Source organism: Delphinapterus leucas, chromosome 9, assembly GCF_059928025.1.
Source record: "Delphinapterus leucas isolate spDelLeu-1000000601 "Yukka" chromosome 9, BTC_Dleu_Yukka2, whole genome shotgun sequence".
Classification (NCBI taxonomy): Eukaryota; Metazoa; Chordata; class Mammalia; order Artiodactyla; family Monodontidae; genus Delphinapterus; species Delphinapterus leucas.
In genome coordinates, this window is record NC_143137.1 from 86324611 (window position 1) to 86344334 (window position 19724).

Consider the following 19724-nt stretch of genomic DNA (forward strand, 5'->3'; position numbering starts at 1 on the left):
TGAGGAGAGCTTCCTGTTTGGAGCAGAGGACTCATGTTTGGAAAAAGAAAATAAGTTCTGTAGTTAGGGCAGCAGTATTGGAGACTATCCTGAACACTGGTGATGGAAGAGTGACAGGACAGAAGCATGTTTTTAGAGAAATTAATCTAGGGTGGTCTGCAAAGGTCTAAGGAACACTTCCTTTGGGTTATTACCCCTTCTTTACTTCAATTATGCTGGCTGGTGGCAGGTACCAAACTGTGTATCCCACCTCTCTGCCAAAGGAGTGAGTACATAACTCTGGCCATGCCAATCATATCACAACATTCCCCAGACATGTGACTGGCCAATCAGAAACCTTTCCCACATTTTCCTATGGAGTTGTTTATAGAGCTCTGTGGCCATGGTTTCACTCTCACAATGACAGCTGACCTGAAAAGAGTCTCCTCTTAAGGAGAGAGCTCTGTGGGCATTTGAGTTTCCAGCTCCATGTATCTCTGAGTCAAGTTTCATCTAAGCCCTCCCTGTTTTGATTACAAGAACCAATTTTCCTTCTTTTTTGCTTAAGCTAGTTTCTCTCACTTAGAATTCAAAACAGATCTGACTGATACAAGAGAAAAAAGTAAAAATATGATCCTTAGATATTTTGACAAAAATTTAGGGAGAAAGCTGGTTTCGGAGAGGAAGAGAATGATTTTATTTTTGAAATGCTGATTTTGTTAGTGGCAGGGCATACATATGGAAATATTCAATGATACCAGTTTGAAATTTATTTTCATAAAATGTAATTATGATAGCTAACACTTATAGGCCATTTCTATATGCCCAACGCTATCCTTTATTCTTTACCTGCATTAACTCACCCTCAACATCCTACTTTACAGTCGAAAAAACTGTGACACAGAAAGATGTTATAACTCTGCAAGGTGAACCAATTAATTAGTTTTGGAGCCCAGGTATAAAGCCAGGTAGCTTGACTCCAGACATAATCTTGAATTAAGTGTTAGAAATATTGATATGTAACCTTTATATGTTTAAAATATCTGTGTGTATGCACACATGTTTACTGGGGTGTTTGGGTAAATATTGGTTAAGGATTCATAATCTTGTTTTAAAATTGATGCTTATGGGAGACACAATCTTTTCATTTCTGCATGATTATACAATGTACCCAGATCTATGCAATGAATATTGGTCACTTATTGACTATTATCTCTAAGAATAATGACATGGGGATCTTAGATGTCAATGGATAAGAAATATCATTAAATGGAATCCATCCCTGATTTTCTGTCATTTTCCAGCTTGTTTACTTTGTTATTTACATTTTCTTGTTCACATTTTCTATCTTGTTTACATTTTCTATCTGATTCTTTGTTCTGCACCTGCCTCAAAACGAAAGCTGTACCTATTTTTGCATTTGCATACATTAACTTGTCTTGGATTTCTGCCCAAACAGGTTCTGCAACACATCAGCCCTATGGTATATCACCCACCTTTGTGTACTTGCTATGTGACGTGGAACGGGACATTTTCAGTTGTCCTAGAATTGGTGGCTATAGTCCCTGCTGGAAAGAAGTGGTGCTGGTCACCCCACATTCTAAAGGGAGCTGCCAATAATTAGGGTTGAACACATTGCTCAGGTTGGAGAGCTGGACCTGCTCCCCTCTGCAGTCCTTTCGAAAACTATATGAAGAGATGAACTGGAGGAGGCAGGAAGAAAAGAATGTCCTGTCTGGACTGTAGCAAGGGAGGAGAGGAAGGTGGTTCTCTCAGCCGCATCCCTCACCAAGCAACACGGGTTAGGAGTATTCCAAGAGAATCAGACTTAGGGATTCTGGCTGGCACCTCAATCCCTAGTTGGTATGTACTGATCTGTCTGCTTCCACTGGGAAAGCTGAACCCTGCAAGAAAACCGTCTACTCAGAGTCCCTGTTATGAGGTGCCCCCAAATTCATATGTTGAAAGGCTAACCCTTATAGGGATCGTATTAGGAGGTGAGGCCTTTGGCAGGTAGTTAAATGATGAAGGTGGAGTCCTCATGATGGGATGAGTGCCCTTATAAGAAGAGACAGGAGAAGGCCTGCTTTCTCCCTCTCTGCTCTCTCTCCACCATGTGAGGATACAATGCAAAGATGGCCGTCCTGCAAATGTGGAAGCAGGCCCTCACTAGACATTGGATCTGCTAGTGCCTTGATCTTGGACTTTCCAGCTTGCAGAACTGTGAGAAAAAAACATTTGCTGTGGAAGCCACCCACTCTATGGTACTTTGTTATAGTAGCCCAAGTTGACTAGGACGGCCCCACATCAGCCGATGCCACCAGCAGCCACCAAACTGAGCTGAAATAGGACCTGAGAAGTCTGCTCTTGATGTAGAGCTGGTCAGTACCCTAGGAATGGCTTTGCACACCCCTACCCTCACCTTTATTCCTCCTTCCTCCAATCATATTGTTGGGATTAATGGAGTGGCAAATTGAATAAACATTTCTAGATATGTTTTCTACATGTTAGGTACCGTTCTACATGATTTACAAGTACTAACTCATTTAACCTGCATAATAACCCTAATGAGGCAGATACTCTTTTACAAACGAGGAAGCCAAGTCACAGAGAGGTTAAGGTATTTGTTCCAAGTCACACAGCTAGGAAGTGGCAGAATCAGACTGAAACAGGCAGTCTGGCTCCAGAGTTGCTGTTGTTAACTTCTAAGCTCCACTACCTCCACCACCACTCACGTCCTCACCCCCAGGCCCACGTGCTCACACACCCTCCAAAGCCGGGTATGAGAAGGGGCCAAGACCCTGCCCCACTCAAAGCCCCCCAAGACACAAGCCTGGCTGGCACTGGAGGAAAGGAAAGCAATGAGCTTTAAATCAGGTCCAAGAAAGGCAGGAATTTTAAACCGGCCTATCTGGATTTGTAGTAAGCAAAGACAAGCATAAAACTATGAATTTCCCAAATGGAGCTAAGGCATAGAAATTTGACAAAGTCCAGTCAAAAGCAGGGAATGTAGGGAAAAATAAAACTGCATCCTATTTGTACCTTCTGAGTTCAGACGGCTCCAACATCAGTCACATATTGAAATAGCTACTGTCCTGATCACTTACTCCTGGCTCTTAGTCCTACCTTGCTGAAATACAGAGATGATCCAGAAGAGATGACTCCACACCCTTCTTCTGGTTTTACAATTTCTCCCCCAATAACTTCTTGCCAGTCAGACTCCCAAGCATTTGGGTCCTCAAAGTCCGACATGATCGTGGAAGGAAGGGCAGCTTCTGGGTGGCACTCAGTGCCTTGGTATCCCTGGTCACACCTACGAGAGAGGAGGGCCGAGTGAACAAGTGATGGACTACTGTGTGAATGCCACAGCCATCTGACCTGCAACATTTCCTATATCTCACTTTTGTTAGGTATTAGCATCTCTACTAGACTTTTCTCTACAGTGCAATCTTTGAATATGGTGGTAGCAACCTTCAGTTTTGCACAAGGGGGAAAAAGGGATAGAATCCATTCTTAAATAGTGCTGTAACAGGAGAGATGAGGCATCAAGTAGTAACGAAGAAGGATACAGGCGTGTGTGCACATGTGTGATGGGGGGAGGGGAAGGATCGTGAGATCTTCCCGTAGGTTTAAAAGGTCCCATATAAATGTTTTTCTGCTCACCCAACATTTAATTGTGGCCGTGTTTTATAGTTCCTCTTTCTGATTAGATTATGTCTCTTTTAGAGTCTTTAAGTATTCAAGTGTGTTCCTATCTCATCCTCATTAGCGATAATCACCATCTCCCACGGTACACAACCTTGAGCTTCTGGTGAAGTGCTGTAGGAAAGCGTGTAGCAGCTGTTTGACTAGACCTTTAAGACTATCAAGGGAAGGAAGGGGAAAGCAATAGCAAGGCTCTGTTAACTAACAAAGAGGACTTTGGGGCTAATTGATAAACTTTGAAATTTAAACCCAGGAGGTTACATTTTAAGGTTTACAATCTATGGCTTTATACCTATTGAAATACAACAATATCTTTTACATCTAGAATAAAGACAGAAAGGAGGATCGTTTTCCTTTGGCGATCTCATTATTTATCAGGTGATCCCTATAACTGATGACAGCTGCTGCGGTATGGCTATAAACACACATCCGGAAAAGCAGAGTCAACCAGGCCTCCTGACGCACGTACCTGCACACGCCGTGGTCGCAGGAGCCGTGCCCACTGCACATGTTTGGGCACTGCTGCCCAATGTAAATGCTGTCTAACGCCCACTCGTCTTGGGCAGTGTAATAGCTCTGACTCCAGCGGAAGCGGGTGGCGCTGGACCTAGAAACAAGGCACAGTAACGAAAACAGTATTTTAACTGACATGGGACTGTATAGACAAAGAACGGTGGAGCTCAAAATCCTTCAGAGAACGAACTCTCTGGAACTTGAATTTAGCTGCTAATCATCCACCATGAAGGAAAGCCTATTTTGTATATACCTCAATCTTAATTTATTTGAGACTACATTTAATTAATAAATTTGTATTTTAAAGAAAAACACAATATCAGATTTTTGTTGTTGTTGCACAGGGATCTGATGCGCGGAAAAGAAAGGAAGTAAAACGATATTTTTTAAAAATAAAAATTTGTAAGAAACTGTCTCTTTCACAGATGAAAATGCGCAGTGTTTAACTTAGAGTAAGGCAGTTTCTTAAAATAAACGTATCAGTAGTTATTGGAAGACTTCCAGTTAGCTCTCAATATAAAACAAAAGTTTTGTTTGGAGGTATGGTTTTGGGGTTGACGGGATGGGCTACAATGTACTATTTTACAAGTAAGAACATCTGGGTGCTAAATCCTGCTTCTTATTTCTAAAACATTAACTTGCTTAGGTTTCACGGACAAGCTGATGTTAAGTGGAGATAAAAACTTTAAAACAGTCCATTACACATAGAGAAACACTTGGGACCCTGATTCATCTACACTACATATAAAGTCTAAAAAAGAGGATGTTTTGAGAGCAATGGCAGGAAGGTTTTCATTCACTGACTACCATAAAAAAATTCTTTTAAAATCACATCATACTTTTCACCTCTAAGAACTTTCAGGGATCCATGATTAGTTCTTTCTGGTCAAAGCGCAAAAAAAAAAAGAAAACAAAAAGAATTTGCAGAATTAACGTGCATGCTCAGTTCCATTAATTAAACCCTGCCCAAGTACACTATCTACAGATACACTTGATCTTAATGGCTCTGAATGATCCATTAAAGTCTACTGCATCAATTACCCACATATTGAATACTCCCTAAGTACATAACAGGTTGTTAAAATCCAGACTAAGCCTTTACTGTTTATTTTACTAATGATCTGTGGCTAATAGGTTGCATTTTTATTCCTAGTAGGATGATTCCAGGAATCACTGAGGTGCATCCACTAGACACAGGTTAGCGGGATATCAGTGTTCTTCATGGTACATACGATGAGACAGGTGCACCTCTTCTATGGTAATAGTTTATATTTGTAATCTAACAGCCATCACAATTTTCACAGTCCCATTAAGAAATGTTTTTTAGAAAAGCCTACTATAAAAGTAGGTACATTATCTTAGAGCCCCACAGAAAACAAATAAATTAAGACGCATGCACCACTGTCATTTAAAGGAGAGATGACTATATTTCTTTTAAGATTGATTACAATCTGAGTCAAGTCTAGGGTCACATGTATCTAGACGGTGAACTCCTTTGGGGACAGGGATATGTTTTTGTCTCAGTAGTTTGCACAGGAACAGAATAAAGTAAGTGTACAAAAACAGTCTGCTAAAAAATGAGCCGATGAGTGGAGGGACAAGGCCAGGAAAGGGCAGCCTGTTTCTGACTTCTGCAGGTAACAGTGTGAAGAAAGTGCTAGGAGTCAGGCGACCCGTCCCCCAGGACCCTGGCTCTGTAATTTATCAGCTGTGTGATCTTTACTGGAAAATTTAAGACTTCAGGGACTTCTAGTTCCTCACCTCTCAAATAAATAGATTGGGCAATCTGATTTCTAAGATCCCTTCCAGCTCAAAAATTTAATGATTGCCCTGGTGGTTTGTTGACCGAGGTGATAGTTTATTTTCTTTAGAGTCACATGCTTACATGAAACCCATGGCATACATTATTTTGAAGTTTTGATGTTTCAAACATTAAAATGGGGTTGGAGGGTTTCAGAACCTGACCTAGATTTCTCAATTTATGCTTCTAAACAGTCACATGTAAACACTCTCCAAATTCTTTTTATAAGTAAATTAATCCTTACATGTACCTATGAACTCTTGAAAAGATACTTCCTTAAGATAAAAAGCTTAAAAAGTGAATTATTCCATTTAAAGTGACAATCCACAGTTTCATGCACTGATGTTAATTAACAGAAGAGAAAGCAAAAGAGGTTGAATATTGGCTTCGTTTTTAGTGAGAAAAAAAAATTAGTTGTGTGAGCAATCTCCAGCTGGTCACATGTGAGAACACAGGGTGTGATCTCACTGATTTGCAGCTGCATCACTGCTAAATATCGCCCTCAATACAAATATTTAATTTGCCAATTTTCTCTTTCTCTCTCTCCCTGCCTCTGCCTCTCTCTCAAAACTAAGTATTCTTAGGAGGAAAATCTTGTATACTTTGGATTGAGTCTGGAAATAGCACTACTGCTGTGTGGATCATGAAATGAAGTTGACCTACATTTAAAATTCAAACTATGGATTCTCAAAGGCAACAAAACTTGACAGTCTTTTCTTTATTTGATTTTTTTCCTCTTATAAACTTCTAGACTGAAATAAAATACCACTGAGTCATCTCTCGATAGTTAGGTAACTGAGGAATCAAGGTAAATGAAGTCCGGCTAAATTGTATTTTCTACCTTCAGAGTGACTATAATTACATTTACCCAAATATCCTGAAACTCATTCAGTCATTAGGTGTTGATTTGTTCATGAAGTCAGCAACTGACAGCTGCTTGGGTCTCATTAGGCCCTGTTCTTATGTAAATGTCTCTCACAAAAACAAAATTAATTTTCATTGGGTAACAAATGTTCAGTTCATATACAAAATAATTTCTTTGAGCAGGTGTATACATGTTCAGTATTCCACTCTAAGTTGTCCTATCTAGCATTTATCTTCTAAGGTTAACAGATCTTTGACAGTGCAGACCAAATTTGCTTGTCTACGTTCAATTTATAGTTGCATACGCTGGACAATCAAAACAGCAGAAGATTCACCAAAAGGAATATTGCTTCACACTAAACTGTACTTCCTTGCCCCAATGCTTGGGAAAAACATGCAATCTGCAAAAGTTTGAAATGCATATAATAAAGTTATCAAGAATGCCAAAGAGAATAAATGTACTTTATCTTTATAGCAGAGCTTTAAAGCATTACAGATCTGAAAACAATGATAATAACCAGTTGAACACTATTTTTTTGAAATACTATAGCAATAATGTTTAGTTTACGTATTAGTCAGTAGAAATGTTAAAATAAATATCCTATTGGGTGGTTTGTTTTTAAGAAATATTTTTACTTTCTTTACCCAGGGCTTTGAGGGAAATCTGGAAAAACAGAATTCAATTATTTACCTACATGTACTTAAAGGCAAATTGTCAGAGGAATGATCTAGTAGATTTTTTTTTCAGTTTGTAAAAAGAGATGGTTTGTAATAAAACATCTCTTTAGTTCATCAAGGCACACTGAATTGAAATTTATTTAATTTCCCAACATTTAATGAGCACCCCTACAACATGACAGGCTCTGTGTTAAAACTAAAGAGTTTAAGGATCAATATATTTCCTCTCAAGTGCTGAATAAACATTGACAAGAACCAGACCTTTTCTTACTATACTAAAACTTTCAACCTCGTGGTACTATCTTTTTTTTTTTTTTTCCTTTTTCTTTTTTTGCGGTACGCGGGCCTCTCACCGCTGTGGCCTCTCCCGTTGAGGAGCACAGCCTCCGGACGCACAGGTCCAGCGACCATGGCTCATGGGCCCAGCCGCTCCACGGCATGTGGGATCCTCCTGGACCAGGGCACGAACCCGTGTCCCCGCATCGGCAGGCAGACTCTCAACCACTGCGCTACCAGGGAAGCCCTATCTTTTAAGCTAAGAAAATAATAATGCTACATACCATCTCAGTGTAAAATAACCTGCAAAGGCTTTTTCGATAAAGGACGATACTTTTTGGATATTACCTAAACTATATTAATTAAGAATTATAATTTAAAACTTTTCTGGGAACAAAAGGACATCTCTAAAATACACTATCAGTATTATCTTGTCATCATAATTTTGAAATTGTACCCCACATGTCAATGAATAAAAATCAGTGTTTTTTACATAATGAGGGTAATATACATAATGGCAAAATAATGGGGGCAAATTAAATAAAAGAAGCTCAGTAGCTTTGCACCAAGTATGACCAGTATTTCAATTGTTTGATTTGTCACTTTTTATAATCTTGATAGATATGCTTGGAATATCATTGAAATTAAATAAAAATCTTGATTATATTCCCAGCAGTAGATATAAAAAAGTAAGATGTTAGAAAAAGTAGCAACTTGTTATACAAAGCATTAATAGAGTATCCAGGAAATGGCTCACAGTTGGATATAAAAAAACTGTGGAAATCAAATTTCAAGCATTTTGTTCCAACCGACATAATGATGAATCCTTAAAAATAATCGAGGAGACATTCTTCTATAATGTAGTAATTCAATCTTCAACTAAAGGAGGTATAATAATAATTCTAGGTAGTTATCTAACCAATTGTTTTTTTGTACAGCCTAACTTACATAAAATAGTCTGAGAAGGGTTGATTTAGTAATTTTTTTTTACAAAAGGGGTCTTGGAAGGCAGATACCACAGAAAAATATAATTTTTGTCTCTTTTATGCTTTTTCTGCTACACAAATCACAGAATCTTAGAATTCCAGAACTGCCAGGGACCTTTTAAGATTGTCTAGTTCAACCTCTTCATCATACACATAAGGAGTCACGTTTGAAGAGGTTAAATGGCTAAAGCATGTAGTCAATCAGTAGAGATATACTGAGAACTCAGCCCTTCTAATTTCTAGTCAAAGGTTCTTTCCTGGGCAAGCTCGTCCTATCCCAGGGTTTAAACAGGACTCATACTATTTAACTTTTCAACCCAAACCTCTTTTCTGAGCTCCAGGTTCATAAGTCCAATTGGCTTCTTGACATTTCTGCTTGAGTAGATAAGTATCTCAAACTTCACATTACAAAACCTAAGAAGCACTATGTCTCTTAATTCTCTGCCCTAAATCCACTCCTCCAATCCCTCCCATCTCAGTCAGTGGTATTATCATCCAACAATGTTCCCAGGCCCAGACTTTAGAAACTGCTTTTGATTCTTCCATTTCTACCTCAGCACCAATCTGGTCCATCAACAAGCCCTATTTGATTAAAATACATTTCATAAAAGATGTCTCTTTCCACGTTGTTACTATCATACTCCAAGCCACCTAAACATCTAATGCCTGGACCTCCCCCCTCCCCGCTGGAACTGGTCTCCCTGTCTTCACTCTTTATCCTACAATCTATTCCTCACACAGGCCTCAGAGTGTTCAGTCTAACATGAAACAATGTAACATTTGGGGAAAATGTGCTTTTCTCTTTCATATTATCAAATGTTTAACTTTCTCCCTAGTTACTGAGGCTTCTGCTTCCTGGGGGATGATTTCCATTGTTACTGAAAGAATGTGAATAGAGAAAAAGAGTGTATATTAAGTTTTTAAAAGAAAAAGAAGGGCTTTGAACCAAGAAAACAGCCATGCAATCCAAACTGTCTTGACATAAGAGTTTTTAGATTCCTGTATCATTCTCTTTTTTTTTTGCATTACGTGGGCCTCTCGCTACTGTGGCCTCTCCCGTTCTGGAGCACAGGCTCCAGACGCGCAGGCTCAGCAGCTATGGCTCACGGGCCCAGCCGCTCTGCAGCATGTGGGATCTTCCCGGACCGGGGCACGAACCCATGTCCTCTGCATCCGCAGGCGGACTCTCAACCACTGAGCCACCAGGGAAGCCCTCTATCATTCTCTTTTATATGTCAAACCCAAAGGAACTGGCTCATTGAATTTTCCCAAAAAAAGAAAAGTTGAGGCAAAAGGGAGATGAGAAAAAGCCAGGACAGTTTGGAAACCAAACTTTCATTGACTCTATTTTTCAAATAGCCTAGGAATAAAAGAAAGATCTTTTTTTTTTTTTTTAAGAAAGATCTTTTGATGCTGAAAAAAAAAGAATGCATCTTGCCACCTTGTGCTTAATTCTTCTTCATATTCGTCATGCTAAAAGAGATAGAAAAGTTAAAGTGACAGCCATATCTGAAGATGTCATCTCTCACCAAGTTTTCTGGGGAAGAAGCACTATGACTCTTTTCCACTGTGTGAACTCACTGGCATGGTAAATACTTGCTGATGTAAATTCCTGACAACTCGGCATACTTGGAAGGCATTCCTAAAAGAGAATCATGCAAAAATTCAACTCAGCTTCTGTTTCCTCCAGGGCAATATGTTTACTCTCTCAACTCAAGTGAAAAAGACCTTGGAGAAATCTAATGTTACAACCTCAACCATTTGCAACATGAATGCAATCTATAAATTGTCCTTCTGTGAAGCTAAAATATTTGGGAAATAATTTAAATGAGATCCCACAGTGGAATTAAATGTCTTCCAATTCTCACATGGAAAAACAGAAAATGGATTAGGATCCATTTTTTGGCCTGTTAGCATAACATTGGCATTTGGTAAAATTATCCTATTCACTATGTATTTATTCATTTATTGCAATATCAGACCACCAGTATGTATATATAAAGAAGTACATTTTATTCCAAGAAACTGGAATTATGTATTTCTTTTTTAAAACAAGAGATACCATATTCTTAATATGATCTACCTGCAGGTGAAGAGGCTTAGAAAAGAACAGATGAAGACATGCTATAGAGAAAGAAGAAAGAGGCATTTATAGAAAAAGAGAGCTAGAGAAAATAATGTTGAAAACACCATCCCAGTATATCTAGTCCTGAAGTTATTCCCATTTTTAAAAATTTTCAATTGCCCTTTAGTATCTGATAATGCAGAATGTGGCATCCTTGTAATCCACTGCTGACTTGATGTCAATTCTGTTACAAATAACATTGTTCCTTTTCAACCAAAACTAAACTTTTAGAATTGCAATTCTTTGCTTCCTGTGTTAAAACGTGAAGGCTACCTATCACAAACTTTAGAAAAAATAGACTTACCTCTTGTACGAGGTGCCAGGTGAGGCCATGGTTGGTTGAATACTCTAGTTTCACCTGGTTGTCCATGTGTGGAGTGTATTTCTGGCCACAGCCCATCACCAAGCTGAACTGAATCATGTAGGATGCTCCTATCTGCATTGATTGTGTTTCCACATAGCGCATACTTGAGGCAAGTTTAGAATCTCCTGTAAAACTGAAAGACAGAGGTGGAAATCAGAAAATTAAAAACAGCAATATATTAGGGAAAAATTAAGCTCTTTGTTTCATATCATACATCAAAATAGTTTCATTTTACTTATTTAAACCTTGCCAAGCTCTAGAATGGATTTTAGTTAATCTAAAAAAGGCAATTTGAAGGCTTCCCTGGTAGCACAGTGGTTAAGAATCCGCCTGCCAATGTAGGAGACATGGTTCGAGCCCTGGTCGGGGAGGACCCCACATGCTGCGGAGCAACTAAGCCTGTGCGCCACAACTACTTAGCCTGCCCTCTAGAGCCCACGAGCCACAACTACTGAGCCCACGCACGCCTAGAGCCCGTGCTCCGCAACAAGAGAAGCCGCTGCAATGAGAAGCCCACGCACCACGACGAAGAGTAGCCCCGGCTCACCTCAACTAGAGGAAGCCTGCGTGCAGAAATGAAGACCCAATGCAGCCAAAAATAAATAAATAAATTTATTTAAAAACAAAATCTTAAAAAAGGCAATTTGAAACAATCTGCCTATCAAGGAAGCAACATTTTCTTTTAAGTTAATACCTACAGTTGTCAAATATATTTGAAAATGGGTACTCACTCATATACTGCTCATGAGTATAAACCCTTTGACTCATTTCTTGGAACCTATCCTAAGGAAATAGTCCTAAATTCAAAAATAATTTTATAAAATACGATGAATATTGTAGGTTTACTCACAGTAGTAATTGGCAACCATTTAAATGTCAAACTATAGGGAAAATGGAATGCTTTAGTAAACTGGTATAGTCACGATAGATTGTCCATATTTCAAATATTAATGAAGGTTATGTAATCAAATTAACGTGTATGTGAAAAAGTAAGTTTTAAAAAAATCCACAAAATGATGAAAGAAGGAAATTCACCAGAATGTTTGCAGGGGCTGTGTTTGATGGTAGGAAATGGGACAATTCAAAACTTCTCATTTTTCTTATTTTCCAAATAGTCTTTAATGCTCAGCCATTAAATACTGAAAACATGATAATGCAGTTCTAATGGTTGTACCTCAACTCAAAAATTCCCATGTTTTACTCGTCTCAATTGAGTACTACGGGATTATAAACTGCTTGAAGGCCCGCACAATTACTTTTTCAGAGAAAAGTGCTCAAGGAATTTATAACCTACGAGAGGAGATTAAAATATGGACATGCTTCACTGTAGTTAATATGGGTCAATGTAAATATTCCCAGGGCCAACCACACTGGGGTTTGTCTGCCACAGTACTTGGTACTGCCATTCTGAAGCAGGTCAAGTACCACTGTTCAATGGTAAGGGGGCTTAGCTGACAAAGGAGATAATGCAATGCTCCATGAAATCTTTGAGGCACTTAATATTTTTTCTTAATTCCCCTTTGCTGAATCAGCAAAATAAGAAGCTACTACTCTGATTTGCTTCTTGCAGAGTTTAAGATGTTATTATTATTTTAATTTTAATTTTTTTTTTTTTGCGGTATGCGGGCCTCTCACTGTTGTGGTCTCTCCCGTTGCGGAGCACAGGCTCCGGACGCGCAGGCTCAGTGGCCATGGCTCACGGGCCCAGCCGCTCCGCGGCATGTGGGATCTTCCCGGACTGGGTCACGAACCCGTGTCCCCTGCATTGGCAGGCGGACTCTCAACCACTGCGCCACCAGGGAAGCCCTAAGATGTTATTTAAAGATGGAATTTTGCCTGTATGGAAGATCATCATGGGTTTGGGCTCAAGGCTATAAAATTTAAGAAGCTTTTTCCACACAATGACTAATTACTGTTTAACTAAGTTTTAAACACTTGAACAACAAATAGAGTAATAAAATGTAAGAGCCCTAATCTCTGCTTTAGTGTACTATTCATAAATGGTCTTATTTAGTACTGCTAGGCTTACAAATCCAGTGCTACAACTTGTTTGTTGCTATTATAAAGATGCCCACCAGTTGCTGAGTTAGGCCTATATCCTAAGACAGTGCTAAGCACAATGCGCATATTACAATACATCCTTACAATAACTCTATGAAGTAGGAACAATTACCTCTAGTTAACAAATAAGGAAATGGGGATAGTAAATGGTACAGACTCAATGAGAAATCAGCTTTGCCTGACTCCAAAACCTCTCAACCAATACACTATCTCTTTGTCCTTCTATTACTCTAAGATGGAGAAGAAAACACTGTCTTTTTTTTTTTTAACACTAGTTTTGAATAATTTTCAGTTATACTTAATTTAAAAAGCATTAACTTTCTGTTACTATGCAATGATGCCCTGATGTTAGAGATGTAAAACCATGATTGCTGCTATGTGTTAGGGCGTACAGGATGTGATCTAGAAAATATGAAGCTGTAGGATGCATTTTTTAACAATATTACAAAATAAATCAACATAGAGCAAAAATAATAGTAAGCTATATAGGCACAAACTCATCTATATAAATTCCAGAGTCTTTAAAACAGGCAAAAAAATCCCAAATGCTTCTCCCTGTGAGAAATGAATGCCGCTTTTTGCTTCAAGGGTTATATGCTTTATGAGAAAGGCAATCAGAGGCAGCCAACTAGGGTTGATTTAACTTTTTACTTTAAAGGCACATATTCCCTGGGCATCTGGTAAAAAAACCACAGAGTGCATGGAAGCACATGGGCTGAACGGTCTACAGGCCACACAGAGGCACTAAAACTTTCTCACTCGTGTCATGTACATTGTCTCTCCACCCCAGCATTTCTGAAATAATTTAAGATTATTTTCACAATCAGCTCCTTTTAAATTCCTCCCTTCTGAGATGGTTTAGTGTCCTGGCAATTCTACACAGATTCAGAAAGAAGTGCTACGTTTTGTAAATAGTGCCTGCACCCAAATTTTGCATAGTAACAAATTAACCATGAACTTGGTTGGAAAGAGGAAGCATTCAAACCTGAGAAGTGTGTGCTCTGTGAGTTACCCTGATGATAACGGCTTTTAAAGGTGCCAAGACACCAAGAAAGAAACAAGACAAAAAGTATAAAAGGACAAGTTAAGAGGCTAAATGAGGACAGTTAAACAGTGACAATAGAATTCTTATTTAGCATGAATGTTCGTTCCACTGGTAATTGTGGGCAGATATTGTTGGGTAGGCTGATCAGCTGCCATCCACAGCCCCTCTCTTCCCCAGTCACCTTGTAGTGATTGGTCTGGGGGTTGCCCAAGTCCATCATAAGTCTCACCAATGAGACGTAAGTGAAAGATGCTAGGTGGGTATACTCACTCAGCTTTAATATAAGCTTTTAAAAAAGAGACAGATGGAGTTGGCTGGCATGTCCTTTTGCCTGTTGCTCCTACTGTTTAATTCCTCCCTAACGGGGCAGTAGTCAGCCTATGAACAAAAATATTCAGTTGGAGCTCTCTTTGCTGAGATGGTGGAGTAGAAGGATGAAGAGAACATGGGTCCCTGATGCCCTTGTTAAACTGCTTACCAGCCCTGGATTGCCAGTCCTAGGACTGCTTGTCACAAATGACAAATAAGCCTCTTCACTTTTGCTTATGCCACGGTCAGTCTTTTCTGGTTGTTTTTGTTACAACCCAGAGCTGAATGCATTTCTTTCTTTCTTTTTTTTTTTGCAGTACGTGGGCCTCTCACTGTTCTGGAGCACAGGCTCCGGACGCGCAGGCCCAGCAGCCATGGCTCACGGGCCCAGCCGCTCTGCGGCATGTGGGATCTTCCCGGACCGGGGCACGAACCCGTGTCCCCTGCATCGGCAGGAGGACTCTCAACCACTGCGCCACGAGGGAAGCCCTGAATGCATTTCTGATACACCTGTCATACTTCATGGTATTGCAGGATACCTCTCCTGATGTCTTAATCTGAAGCAAAATAACCCAAGAAGATTACAGACATCTGTGCCTTAAAATCTTTTTCTTTTTTTTGTGCCTTAAATCTTGACCATTCATAGAACAAGTTCACTCCAATGTTTATGATTTATTCAAGACTGGCTGAAAGCCAAGTGATAGTAGGTCTGACGTTTTCCTCCTGAATACTCTGATGTTCATACACAGATGGAATTTTAGGGGAGAGAATTTGAAAGACTGCAATCCTTAAATTTACAAAACTGCTCCTCTTTGCTGCTTGTCTAAGTCAAGATACATTTATAAAGGCAAAACTGAAACTGAACTTCTCTGTTGCAATCATAGAAACAGAAAAAAATTGTCCACATCAGCATTTTGGGGAGATATTCCGGAGACAGAATGCCTTGGGAATCGGAGGCTCAGTTCTATTCATGTTGATTTGCAAGAGTGCCTCAAAAATAAAGGAACAATAAAAAAAGTCCTGCATCTAATTATAAGATTTAATGAGAGAATAGGGATAACACTTTCCATTAGGACAAGCTTACCTCCCTGTGCCTTTTCATTTCCACCCCTAAGAAGGCTAGTAGGCTCTCTGTTATGACACTGGTAAGTGGACGACACCATAATGTAACTCAAGCCTCCTTAGTCGTATCTTAGTCCAGAGTATAGGTCCTTCGCCTCCCCCTTCCTTGCTTAATCTCCGCTACTGCTGAGGATCTATTGTCCTGACCAGGCTGGAAGCCTCTCTGCAGGGAGAGGTCACATCTTGTTCACCACTACATCCCTCACAGCACTCAGAGCCTTGTGCATTTCAAGAAGCACCTGGTGTTAGTACACGACATCGTGGTTTTCTAACAGCTGGATTATTTCATTTGACCTCTGAGTCAAGACCATTTGGGAGATATCAGGGATCCTCAACATTGTATTACAGAGAAGGAAAACTGGGAGGTTGAGCTGTTGGCCTCCAGGGTCACACAGTTACTAAAAAGCTAGAAACCAGGTCTTCTGATTTCCACTTTGATATCCTTTCCACTATGTCATGCCTACCAAAGGCATGTAAAGAATGTTAAATAAAATGAGCACATGAGTGGGGTGTCTTGATGGGAGAGAAGACAAGTTTTCCAAAACCACAGTTACTTAAATGCTGTAATGAACACAGACAAGGTTTTGAGGTTATCCTCACTTAAAGAAATTGCTTTCTGTGTTTCCCTAGAGCCTCATTCCCATCTCCAGAAAAAAGGCTCTTTTATATGAAAGGCAGATACATCTAACTAAACTAAACAGGAGAATACTCAGGCCACCAAGTTCTTTAAAAGCAAATTCATGTAAAACAGCCAAATCACCTAGCGACTGAGCCATTTTTGACAACTGATCCATCTCTTTCAGAATAGTTTGGTAAGTAAACAATGTGGCTGTAGTGTCACTACCCATGGGCCACAAGAGAAGACAACGCACCAATATTTACATTTCTTAGAAATCTAAGCAGTATTCTATCATTTTCAAGAACCCCATGAAATAGAACAGCTCTGCATAACTCATTTTCAGAGAAGCAGAAGACCAACACAAAGCTGTTTTTAGTCCGATACTATTCAGAAGTTATATTAATTTGCAGAAGGACATGTGAATGAATTTAAGCCTCTCCATCATCCTTTTTTCCGGGGGGGTTTGTTCTTGTAATCATCAAAAAATGTTTACTAGAGTTGACAGAAAAACTTGCTGATACTGTGGAATTAAAGGTGGCATTTAAACTCATTTGTTATTTCTATAATATTATGTCTCAAAACAGAAATAACCATGATTTTAGTGGATTATATGTTTTACACTTATTGGAAAAAAAATCTGACATTATAGAAGCATTTTTTTAAAAACTAAAAATTCACAATTCTACCTAGGGATGACCACTGCTAACATTTTAGTGTAAGTACTTCCAGACTTTATGTTTACACACACACAAATATACACACATACTAACTTTTCTTTCTTTTAAAAAAATTATAAAATTGTAATAGTCCTGTTTTTTTCTTTCTACAAACTGTTTCATTGCTGTCTTTCCAGATCGAAAAATATGGTAAGACACTGTCATTTTTAATGAATAAAGCCAATCTCCAATTATGGAAATCTTTGGAGGTTGTTTCCAGTTTTCACGGTTATAAACAATGCTTCTATAATATGTATCCTTGTATATCTTTGTGTACTTGTCCAATTATTTTCTTAGGATAAATTCCTAGAAGCAGACTTACTTGGTCAAAGCAAAATTTAAAAGTTAGCACTTATTGCTAAGTTGCCCTTCAAAAAGGTTGTACAAAGTTACACTTACCAAAAAATATTAACAATGACGGACGGAGCTGCTGATTCTCACCACATATCAACACTGAACATGCACAATATTTTTCATTTCAGCTACTCTATGCAGTCTTTTAATCTATATTTATTTGATTACTAGAGAAGTTAACATGCTATTTATGTTAACCATTGCCTATTTGTAGTTTTTTGGGGTTGCCTTTTCATGTACTTTGCCCATTTTTACAGTTGGCATTTATCTTTTCCTTACTTATTTGTACAAGTTCTTCACATATTTGGGAGAAATAGTCTGTCATATATTTTGCAAATAGCCCCTTGCTCCCAATTTCTTGTCATGTTTTGTTTTCAGGGAGGTCACCCCCCCTGTTCACAAAAACAAGTTTAAAAATTTCAAGTGCTGGAATATGTGACCTTAATAGGCCCTGCTTTTGGTGTCATGCTTTATTGGTATCTATTAAGTCAGCCTCAGAGCCTAGTTCATAATCATTTTTTGCAAATGTCTAATGGACACATGAAAGGGATTTGTATTTTTTATTTGTAGGGTACAATTTTTTTTCTTTATCGATTAAACCACCCTTGTTATTTACCTCTCATATATTTCTCTAGGTCCTCACCTATTTTTTGTTTGCTTCATCCATCAAGGACTCAAACAAAATATTAACATCACATTCTGGATTACGGTTGTTGTAATTTTCCCTCTGTGATTCTAACGGGTTTTACATTATGCTCACCATTCTGTGGTATTCAGGGTGTGGAGGCCCCTGACTTTTCATATTCCTGTGGACATCTATCCCTCATGGCATTGCCTGTGTCTCTAGCCCCAGCTTCAGCCTTGAAGAGTTTAGTGGGGCCAGGTGTGAGGGTCCACCCAACAATTTTTTTTAACATATTTATTGGAGTATAATTATTTAAAATATTGTTAGTTTCTGCTGTTTAACAAAGAAAATCAGCTGTATGTAAACATATATCCCCTCCCTCTTGCGTCTCCCTCCCACCCTCCGTACCACACCCCTCTAGGTGGGCACAAAGCACCGAGCTGACCTCCCTGTGCTATGCGGCTACTTCCCACTAGCTATCTATTTTACATTTGGTAGTGGATATATGTCAATGTTACTCGCTCACTTCATCCCAGCTTACCCTTCCCCCTCCCCGTGTCCTCAAGTCCATTCTCTCTCTATGTCTGTATCTTTATTCCTGTCCTGCCCCTAGGTTCATCAGAACCATTTTTTTTTTTTAGATTCCATATATATGTGTTAGCATATGGTATTTGCTTTTCTCTTTCTGACTTACTTCACTCTGTATGACAGTCACTAGGTCCATCCACCTCACTACAAGTAACTCAATTTCGTTTCTTTTTATGGCTAACATTCCATTGCATATATGTGCCACATCTTCTTTATCCATTCATCTGTCGATGGACACTTAGGTTGCTTCCATGTCCTGGCTTTTGTAAATAGAGCTGCAATGAACATTTTGGTACATGACTCTTTTTGAATTATGGTTTTCTCAGGGTATATGCCCAGCAGTGGGACTGCTGGGTCTTATGGTAGTTCTATTTTTAGTTTTCTAAGGAACCTCCATACTATTTTCCACAGTGGCTGTATCAATTTACATTCCCACCAACAGTACAAGAGGGTTCCCTTTATCCACACCCTCTCCAGCATTTACTGTTTGTAGATTTTTTGGTTATGGCCATTCTGACTGGTGTGAGGTGATACCTCATGGTAGTTTTGATTTGCATTTCTCTAATTAGTGATGTAGAGCATCCCTTCATGTGTTTGTTGGCAATCTGTATATCTTCTTTGGAGAAATGTCTATTTAGGTCTTTTGCCCAGTTTTGGATTGGGTTGTTTTTTTGATACTGAGCTGCATGAGCTGCTTGTAAATTTTGGACATTAATCCTTTCTCAGTTGCTTCATTTGCAAATATTTTCTCCCATTCTGAGGGTTGTCTTTTCATCTTGTTTATGGGTTCCTTTGCTGTGCAAAAGCTTTTAAGATTCATTAGGTCCCATTTGTTTATTTTTGGTTGTATTTCATTTCTCTAGGAGGTGGGTCAAAAAGGATCTTGCTGTGATTTATGTCACAGAGTGTTCTGCCTATGTTTTCCTCTAAGAGTTTTACAGTGATCGGCCTTACATTTAGGTCTTTAATCCATTTTGAGTTTATTTCTTTGTAT

The 19724-nt window shown here is 39.0% G+C and overlaps 1 protein-coding gene across 2 annotated transcripts in view; it reads right to left on the reverse strand.

Moving 5' to 3' along the window:
* Positions 1 to 19724, reverse strand: part of RELN (reelin) — a 527392-nt gene that overhangs the window by 116689 nt on the left and 390979 nt on the right. For both annotated transcript variants that reach the window (XM_022554391.3, XM_089917770.1), the window contains exons 21-24: positions 11232 to 11424; positions 10332 to 10444; positions 4154 to 4291; positions 3106 to 3292 (exon numbers count right to left, since the gene is read on the reverse strand). In XM_022554391.3, coding sequence (XP_022410099.1) covers positions 3106 to 3292; positions 4154 to 4291; positions 10332 to 10444; positions 11232 to 11424 — 631 coding nt within the window. The remainder of the gene's footprint in view (positions 1 to 3105; positions 3293 to 4153; positions 4292 to 10331; positions 10445 to 11231; positions 11425 to 19724) is intronic.